The sequence below is a fragment of the Centropristis striata genome, chromosome 15 (assembly GCF_030273125.1).
Source record: "Centropristis striata isolate RG_2023a ecotype Rhode Island chromosome 15, C.striata_1.0, whole genome shotgun sequence".
Lineage (NCBI taxonomy): Eukaryota > Metazoa > Chordata > Actinopteri > Perciformes > Serranidae > Centropristis > Centropristis striata.
The window spans coordinates 36490799-36501381 of NC_081531.1; the positions used below are offsets into that span (position 1 = coordinate 36490799).

Here is a 10583-nt window from a genome sequence, read left to right on the forward strand (position 1 = left end):
ATTGTTTGCTTATATATATATATATATATATTTTTTTTTTTTTTTTTTTTTTTTTTTCTGACTATATATTTAAAAATATAAATTATGGTGAAATTATGAACTATGAATTATGAAAATATGTGTATTATTTTATGTTTCTCTTCTTACAAAAAAGCTATTCTGAATATGCAAAAACAGAAACAATAATATCTATAAAAAATAAATTTAAATCAATATATGTATAGTATTTTGTCATAATGGCTATTGATAAGTTGTAAATTATATATTTAATATTAAGCGTCTTTATGAAGCTACATGTTGCCATTATTGTGTAATGAGTTCGTAAACATATATAAAATCATCCATTAATAGTCTATAACAGTAATTCAATTTATACTTAAAAAAAAAAAAGTAGTTATTTATGCTTAAATAGACCTTCAGGCTGACACCTTGCGACACATGACTTTTATTTTGAAATGTGAAGCTGGATGCAATTTTTTTTGTCGCTGGCTTTATACTACAATGTCAACACACGCTCTCTCACACACACACACACACTCACACACACACACACAAACAGACACACACACACACACCTTCACCGTTCCAGTGTGTTTGGAGCGGCTACAGACAGGGAAGTCTCCACACACACAGTCCTGTCTGCGCTGCACTTGTTATCACAACAGAGGTGAGTAAACAAACACATATTTCCAGAAATTGTAGTTTTCTATTTTTCATCAAAGGTATTATGTTTATGTGAAGTTGTTGCCAAGTTAAGTATTTAAGATGCTTGTTGTTAAATCCGTGTAATAATGTGCTCACAGGCAACTTTTGTGGATTAAATTGCTTATTTTTGTTTGAATAATCACCTTTTATTTGCACATGTTGACATCTGATTATAGATCAGTGATCAATTGATACGTGTGATATTTAATCACAGTTTTAGTGGTGCGGGTTTCTTTCATACATGTACTTAGTTGAAGTTAAAAGTTTTTATTGACATTACATATGATTGTTGCATGCCTCAGCTTCTGGTCACATATTGCTGCTTTTACTGTCAAGGTGCGCGTCCACAGGTTTTGGCGCAGATCCTGGATCGAGTAGCCGCAGAATAACTCTCCGCAGTCGTAGTAAAAAGGAAGCTTGCGTGTTTACTTTTTTGGGAAGGGGTGTCCTGGTGATGAAGCATTAGGTAATTAGCCTATCTGAGCTGCAGACTGAGTGACGCCAGACTCCATAAAGCAGCAGCAGAGCTCCCTGATGCCGCAGTGAGCTCTGCTGCTGCTGCTGTCATTGTAAACCGCAGCTGTCTTGTTGGTCACACAGGACATAATGCAGCTATGTAGGCTCATTCACACCACCAATTAACCTGTGTGTATTCTGAGATCCACCACAATTAGATTGAATGTGGTTCTGCTGTGTATTTAAGAATAACAGGGTGTTCAAAACTGCTTTAAAAAGCTTCCAAGTAACCTTTTTTCATGCCTAGAAGGGTTTCTCTAATCTGCATTAGGTGTGCTAAAACAAACAGGCATGCACAAAGAGCAGAACAAGCAAAAGAGAAGAGCGGCTATAATGTGACATGCAAAAATGATTTAACCCTACAATTATACTGCTAAAAACCTTCTGTCAACATGATACCGCAGGATGTACAACAAGCAGACCACCATAATAAACCTGCTGCTGGCTCCCAGGCACACTTTACTTTATGCATATTTGAGACTAAATGAAGTACTTTACTTTATGCATATTTGAGACTAAATGAAGTACTTTACTTTATGCATATTTGAGAAAAGAGAATGTTGCATCATCAGGTTGTGATGCAGGAGTGATTACCTAAATACTTTGTCCATCTAAAAACTTATAGAAGAAATCAACACAAAAACAGAGAGAGCTTTCTCTCTCTCTTCCTCCCTCCCTCGCTCCCTCTGTCTGCCTCCCTCCCTCCCTCCCTCCCTCCTCCTGTCCTGTGATGTGTTCTGGCCAGACAGTATGGCTCCTGGGCGTCAGTGGCATGATCATAGAAACAGAGGCCAGAAAGGACATTCCTCATTGTTGGTGGATCTAGAAATGAGCTTGGCCATCTTGCCCTGCTCTTTCTCAAACAGTTTATGTTCATTTCCCTCCTCAGACAGTAATAACCTTGTTGTGCAGATTGTGGGAGATCAGTCTCTGTCATTTTCTTTCCTCCTTATCATGACAATCTACCTCTGATGCCCAGAATGTTGAATATGAGGAGATTTACTTCATGTGGTGCTTGATTAGTGTTTGATTTCACTTTGGCTGAGTTCCCTCTACAATCACATCCCTGAGGTTTCTTCTCTACCTATCCAAACATGCATCTGTTTCAGCTAAATTAGCTGTTAATACTGTCTCCCTCTTCTCTTGCCAGATGATTGAAACTTGACCTGGATTTGTGACTGTGTGAGGAATAACCTTCCCTGCAGGAGGCTTCCAGTCCCTAGCTGCCGGATCCTTCTGTGCCAGCACAAGAGAGGGGATTTAGAGTTTGCGCTGCACTGGAGAAGGGGGGTTCAACTCTTCAACTCCACGGAAGTAACAGCGGAATACAAGAAACCAGCTCGTGTTTACTCAGACTCACCACGCCACCTCTTTCATCCTCTCTCCTGGCCTCGCTTCTCATTATTTGCCTCCTGATTCCTGTCCTCAGGGGAACTTTTATCCCTTTAACAGCTCTCCATCACCTCATCTGGCCATCGTCTCATAATAATGAACTCCTCCGCCTCCATCACGTCCCTCTTCTCCTTCACCAGCCCGGCGGTGAAGCGCCTGCTGGGCTGGAAACAAGGGGATGAGGAGGAGAAGTGGGCGGAGAAGGCAGTGGACTCTCTGGTGAAGAAGCTAAAGAAAAAGAAAGGGGCCATGGAGGAGCTGGAGAGGGCTCTGAGCTGCCCTGGGCAGCCCAGTGAGTATCAGTCATCTTAGTGGTTCCCAGTCTGGAGGGTCCCCCATTGAGACAGTCACAAGATTAACACGAGGGCCTTTAAGATCATTTACAGGATAAGAGGACAAGTCAAGCTCCAGCTACACTGTAAAAATTATTAGGGTGGTTTAACTTAAAAACTTAAGTTGAGTTACTGCCTTAAAAACAAGTATGAGTAAACCCAGTGGCGGTTCTAGACCAGTTTTACTGTGGGGGCCAAGGAGGGGCCAGTGTTTAATCAGAGGGGCACATTAGCACATGAACAAATGGCAAAGATGATATTTAAGCATTCAAAATATTTGAATGTCTTGAAAAAGACACAAAATGACCAAAAAAGACACAAAATGAGAAGACAGAATAACAAAAAAAACCCACAGAAGACATAAAAATTACCAAAAAAAGACACAAAATGACCAAAAAAAGACACAAAATAACTGAAACAGACACAAAAAAGACACTTAAATGACACCAATGACAAAAAAGACACAACATTAATAAAAAAGACACAACAACAGACACAAAATGACCAAAAAAGACATAAAATGAGAAGACAGAATAACAAAAAAAAAACACAGATGACATAAAAATTACCATAAAAAGACACAAAATGACCAAAAAAAGACACAAAATAACTAAAACAGACACAAAAAAGACACATAAATGACACCAATGACAAAAAAGACACAACATAAATAAAAAAGACACAACAACAGACACAAAATTACAAAAAAAGACACAAAATGACCAAAAAAGGACACAAAATAACTAAAACAGACACAAAAAAGACACATACATGACACCAATGACAAAAAAGACACAACATAAATAAAAAAGACACAACAACAGACACAAAATGACCAAAAAAAGACACAAAATAACTAAAACATAAATAAAAAAGACACAACAACAGACACAAAATGACCAAAAAAGACACAACATAAATAAAAAAGACACAACAACAGACACAAAATTACAAAAAAAGACACAAAATGACCAAAAAAGGACACAAAATAACTAAAACAGACACAAAAAAGACACATACATGACACCAATGACAAAAAAGACACAACATAAATAAAAAAGACACAACAACAGACACAAAATTACCAAAAAAAGACACAAAATTACCAAAAAAAGACACAAAATAACTAAAACAGACACAAAAAAGACACATTAATGACACCAATGACAAAAAAGACACAACATAAATAAAAAAGACACAACAACAGACACAAAATTACCAGAAAAAGACACAAAATGACCAAAAAAAAGACACAAAATAACTAAAACAGACACAAAAAAGACACATAAATGACACCAATGACAAAAGAGACACAACATAAATAAAAAAGACACAACAACAGACACAAAATTACCAAAAAAAGACACAAAAAAGACACAAAATGACTTACAAAGACACATAAAGACATGAAAAGGATTCAAAAATTGACAAAATATCCCTTTAACACTGAATAGAGTTAAACTATCATACAATGTAACATTCTGGGTTCCTTTTGTGTAAAATGAGATATTGTTTGAAGTGTTATTTCAACTCATAAAGTAAAGTAAGACAAGTAGTTTAATTAATGATCATTTATTATTTAAACTTGATACTCTGAGTTTAAACAACTAACTATATTATATTATACATTCAAGAAAACTTACGTTCTCTTGTCAAAGGAACTGACAATTCCATACCATGTCAACTCATATTTTCAAGTCAAGATAACAAACTATATTCATACCACTTACATTTTAAAGTCATTTCTACTCGTGTTTTTAAGGCAGCAAATCAACTTAAGTTTTCACATGAAGTAGACTAATGTTTTTAACTTTAAATCTTACCTCAACTAATAATGGCAGGTTCACCAGTTTCCTTAAAAATCACACTCATCTGTTCAAAAAATATTTATTTTAACAATTGTCTCAACTTACAGCCTCCATCTGCTTTGAGGAGACTTTTGGCAGATGACAGACACAAATTTTCAACAGCATATTAAACAAAATATGATTTGATGAATGCATCATTTTTTGCTTGTTTTTTACTTTTTCCTGAAAAATATTCTAATGAAAGTTTAGAAATCACTCGTTGGACTCGATACATGATGAAATGAAGCACATGTTGCCGTTTTTTAGGAGTCATGAGGTAAAAAGCACCAGTCCAGTCAGGATAGAAGGTGTTTCATACCTGTGAGGTCTAAAGGTTGATTGTAACATTTATTTTTATTATTATAATTATATTATTATTATTGCCATTTATTAAGGTGTTGCACAAGACCTTTATCATTATTTTAAGCTGCTCTAGAAAAAATCCTAGTTATACACTATGCACTTTTTTGTTTATAAAATAATATATATTCTGGCAATGCAAAGATAGCAATAAGCATTACTTGAAAAAATAAATTATTAAAAAATGTGCATGTTATTTTAATATATGCTGGCTATGCAATAATAGCAATAATATTTTCTAGAAAATCTGTGTATGTTATTTTGTTATAATTGCGATTGAAGTTGTAAATAATATATTTAATATAAAAAAATGTCTTTCTAAAGTAATAATTAATTATCTAAACATATATAGAGCAGAGCTTATGTTTTACTGAGAAAGTTTGACTGATCTTGTATGTTGCAGACTTCCATTTTATAAACATGCACGAGAGGTATCCAATCCAATCCAATCAATCCACTTTATTTATATAGCACAATTTTAGCAAACACAAGGTTTCCAAAGTGCTGCACAAACAATAAATACATAACACAATACAAAGAGATGTAGTAAACAATAGAACAGTAAGATGCAATAAGTAAAAATGGGATAAAAATAAATAAAATAAAATGTAAAATGTACTGCCCGCACAAAATAAAATATGCATGAATACAATAAAAATCATAAAATCATAAAATCAACACTCTACGTGGTGTTAAAAAAGCAGTAGAAATACTCTTCATACCCTAGAACAGCTGTTCTCAACCTTGGGGTCGGGACCCCAATTGGGGTCGCGAGATGATTTCTGGGGGTCGCCAAATCATTTTGGAAGTCGGCTCTGTCTCCACTGTGTTAATGTGTTTTAGTCTTTTTGGTAACTTAATGTCTTTTTTTGTTCATTTTGTGTCTTTTTAGGTCATTTTGTGTCTTTTTTTTTATCATTTTGTGGTAAATTTTTGTCTTTTTTGGTCATTTTGTTTCCTTTTTTTGGTCATTTTGTGTCTTTTTTTAGTCATTTTGTGTCTTTTTTTGGTCAATTTGTGTCTTTTTTGGTCATTTTGTGTCTTTTTTTGGTCATTTTGTTTCCTTTTTTTGGTAATTTTGTGTCTTTTTTTAGTCATTTTGTGTCTTTTTTGGTCAATTTGTGTCTTTTTTTGGTAATTTTGTGTCTTTTTTGGTCATTTTGTGTCTTTTTTGTCATTTTGTGTCTTTTTTTTGGTCATTTTGTGTCTTTTTTGGACATTTTGTTTACTTTTTTTGGTCATTTTGTTTCTTTTTTGGGTGATCTTTGAGATTGTGTTCAGTGAGTGGGGGTCACGGACAACATGCATGTTAAATTGGGGGTCGCGACTCAAAAAGGTTGAGAACTTCTGCCCTAGAAAATACAGAGAACAGAGTGTTCATTTCTGTCGTATCATGATTTAAACTTCCAACAATACAATCTGCCCTTTTCTTCATCCTTCAGGTAAGTGTGTGACGATCCCTCGCTCCCTGGACGGGCGGCTGCAGGTGTCCCACAGGAAGGGTCTGCCCCACGTCATCTACTGCCGGGTGTGGCGCTGGCCAGACCTGCAGTCCCACCACGAGCTGAAAGCCCTGGAGTGCTGCGAGTTCCCTTTTGGCTCCAAGCAGAAGGACATCTGTGTCAACCCGTACCACTACAGGCGTGTGGAGACTCCAGGTACACCCGCTGTTACAGAGCATCTCCTAGATCTGCAACCTGGTCTCACAGGAATCCGTGGAATAGCCACGGAATCGCTCAAATTTCCGTGAAACTGACACAAAAAGACACGAAATGACAAAAAATAGACACAAAATGACAAAAAATAGACACAAATTGACTAAAAAAAGACACAAAAAGACACAAAATGACCAACAAAAGACACAAAATGACTAAAAAAAGACACAAAATGACAAAAAAAATGCACAAAATGACCAAAAATAGACACAAAATGACGCTTAACTCAAATTCCATGGAATAGCCACGGAATCACTCAAATTTCCGTGAAACTGACACAAAAAGACACAAAATGACAAAAAATAGACACAAAATGACAAAAAATAGACACAAATTGACTAAAAAAAGACACAAAAAGACCAACAAAAGACACAAAATGACAAAAAAAAAGACAAAATGACCAAAAATAGACACAAAATGACGCTTAACTCAAAATCCGTGGAATAGCCACGGAATTGCTCAAATTTCCGTGAAACTGACACGGATTTGGCTACAATGCAAGTTAATGACAGTCATATCCCGTGGCTATTCCAACATACAAAGTGATTATGTACATTCACTGAGTGAAGATTTAGAAAATAAAACATATATTTCTCGCTAGAAATGTGATCAAAATCCATTTTTATGCAGAAACTAAGTCAAAATATTGATTTTTTTCACTAAAAATGAGAGAACTGTCCGCCATGTTTTTTGTCCTGACCGCCGGGACCTTGAAAGTCACGTGACTTGGAACAAACCAATAGGAACAAATATCCATGGAATAGCCACGGGATATGACTGGCATTAACTTGCATTGTAGCCAAATCCGTGTCAGTTTCACGGAAATTTGAGTGATTCCGTGGCTATTCCACGGATTTTGAGTTAAGCGAAATCCGTGGCTATTTCACGGATTTCTGTGAGACCAGGTTCTAGATCTGTTGTAGAAACATGAGGTCAGATTCTAATATGGTAACAGTGAAGCTGTCCTGGGCTCCCTAACAGAGACAGGACATCTGATCTAATTCCATGTTCCCAAGCCAAAAGAATTTACAGTAATCTGATATTTGATAACAGCATCTGTCTCTTGATCTGCGTCTCTCTCTCACTCCGTCTCTACCTTTTTCTTTTTCTTCTCTCAGTGCTTCCTCCGGTTCTGGTTCCACGCCACAGCGAGTTCAACCCTCAGCACAGTTTACTGGCCAAGTTCAGGAACGCCTCGCTGCACAACGAGCCGCTGATGCCCCAGAACGCCACCTACCCCGACTCCTTCCCCGCGCTGCCCTGCTCCTCTTTCTCCTCCTCCCCCTCCTCCTCCCTCACCCAGTCTCCCACCTCACAGAGTTACCCCAACTCCCCCAACAGCTCAGCAGAGCCTGGCAGCCCGTACCACATCACAGGTAGGATCTAACCCACTGAATCCCACTGGCATTAAAACTTGTCTTTCTTTAAAGGAACACTCCACCGTTTTTTCATATTAAAACATGTTATTCGGGCAAGTAAGACGAGTTGATACAGACCTCTTGCGTCTCAATGCGTGCACTCAATCGCCCTGGCGCGCGGCGCTACTTGGCTAGCACTTAGCTTAGCCCAGTTCATTCATTAGGATCCAAACAGATGGACAGTTAGAAGAGACCAAACTCCTCCACGTTTTCCCTATTTAAATACAGCTACACGAGTAGTTAAACGACCAAGTATGGCCACACAAAATAAAACGTGGCGCTTTTCTAAGCGGATAAAAAGGAGAACTATAATGTATGGCGGAATAGCACTTGGGAGCACTTCGACTCGGCGCAGTAATATCATCACTTCCGTCAGGAGTGATGATATTACTGCGCCGAGTCCAATTTATTTTGTGTGGCCATACTTGGTCGTTTAACTACTCGTGTAGCTGTATTTAAATAGGGAAAACGTGGAGGAGTTTGGTCGCTTCTAACTGTCCATCTGTTTGGATCCTAATGAATGAACTGGGCTAAGCTAAGTGCTAGCCAAGTGGCGCCGCGCGCCAGGGCGATTGAGTGCACGCATTGAGACGCAAGAGGTCTGTATCAACTCGTCTTACTTACCCGAATAACATGTTTTAATATGAAAAAACGGTGGAGTGTTCCTTTAAGTCAGCTATTCTCAACCTTGGGGTCGGGACCCCAATTGGGGTCGCGAGATGATTTCTGGGGGTCGCCAAATCATTTAGGAAGTCAGCTCTGTCTCCACTGTGTTAAAGTGTTCATGTGTTAATGTGTTTTAGTCTTTTTGGTCACTTAATGTCTTTTTTTGGGGTCATTTTATGTGTTTTTTGGTCATTTTGTGTGTTTTTTGATCATTTTGTGGTCAATTTGTGACTTTTGTGGTAATTTTGTTTCTTTTTTTGGTAATTTTGTGTCTTTTTTTAGTCATTTTGTGTCTTTTTTGGTCATTTTGTTTCCTTTTTTAGGTCATTTTTTTTTTTTTGGGTGATCTGAACTGTGCATGTGAGATTGTGTTCAGTGAGCGGGGGTCGCGGACAACATGCATGTTAAATTGGGGGTCGCGACTCAAAAAGGTTGAGAACTAATGCTGTAAGTAATCGCCAAAAATACAACATTTATCGTAGAAAGAAACTGTAAGAACAGGCGTTATCGTCTGAACTTTCCAACAGCCAGTAACAGTAACCATAACAACAATTAAAGTTATTTATTATGATATTTCTGTGATTTTCATTCAATTTTAAAAAATGAATTTATCAGAGAAATTCATCTAGCGTTTTTTTTTTCGTTTTTTTAATGATGTATGTAATTATAACTGTTATTCTGTACAAAATACAGTGTTGTAATTGTTTCCATCATCATTCTAGCCATGCTTGTGCTGATTCCATAGAGCTGCAGGATTTGATTATTATATATATATATATATATAAATATATAATATAATGTAATCACATCAAAGGCAATCAGATCAAAGCAATCAACAGAATTAACTGACACCTGTTCCGGCTCAGTGACAGCAGAGGTGGACAGACTGGAATTTCTGGCCTCGAACAGAAAGCATTTTTGGCAAAACCATAATACCTATCATTGATCCGACTTCACTTTGAGCGTCCCGAGTTCTTCCTGGTTGCTACACATGTTTTTTTTTTAAAGAAAAATGAAAAAATAGCTTTGTTAGAGCAATCTAAAAAAACTGTTACATCTCCCTTATTCCGAAATCTTCCTGCGTTTTTAATATGGGAGCCAATGAGGCTGTTGGTGGTGTTGGTGGATCATCTGTGCGTCCTACGCCCAAACTATAACTCTGACAGCTTTACCAGAGGATTGTGAGGGAGAAGACTAATTTTCCTACGTTTCTATGTATAAATTATTTCTGTAGAGTGGAATTTGCGGCCTGGAGCGCAGTTTTCAAATTTATTTTTTGACAGTTTTTTCTCTCCCTCTACACTCTGGCGATGATGTCACACACTGTGACACGAACATTCCGTGCAATACACACCCATTATAATCTCAGAATTTCTCCAAAAATGATCATGGTCATTGAACAGGGATTGATAAAAAACTATATGACCTATCGAAACGTAGGTCCCCCGATTGCCCCGAGGCCCTAATTCTGACCTCAAGTCTCTGATGAGTGTACATCACTTATTTTCATCCTTCCTCTCTGTGATTTGTGCCGTGCTCCTCCAGCTGAGACTCCTCCACCTCCCTACAGCATCATGGAGACGAGCCTCCAGGAGGACGTGAAGCCCAGCAACTCCACAGAAACCATCAAAC

The 10583-nt window shown here is 37.5% G+C and overlaps 1 protein-coding gene across 1 annotated transcript in view; it reads left to right on the forward strand.

The window, feature by feature from the left end:
• The first annotated feature begins 538 nt into the window (after positions 1-538).
• Positions 539-10583, forward strand: part of smad9 (SMAD family member 9) — a 15546-nt gene continuing 5501 nt past the window's right edge. The window contains exons 1-5 of the mRNA XM_059351439.1: positions 539-667; positions 2372-2905; positions 6595-6810; positions 7986-8243; positions 10497-10583. The exon at positions 10497-10583 is cut by the window's right edge and continues 24 nt beyond it. Coding sequence (XP_059207422.1) covers positions 2710-2905; positions 6595-6810; positions 7986-8243; positions 10497-10583 — 757 coding nt within the window. The 5' untranslated portion in view covers positions 539-667; positions 2372-2709. The remainder of the gene's footprint in view (positions 668-2371; positions 2906-6594; positions 6811-7985; positions 8244-10496) is intronic.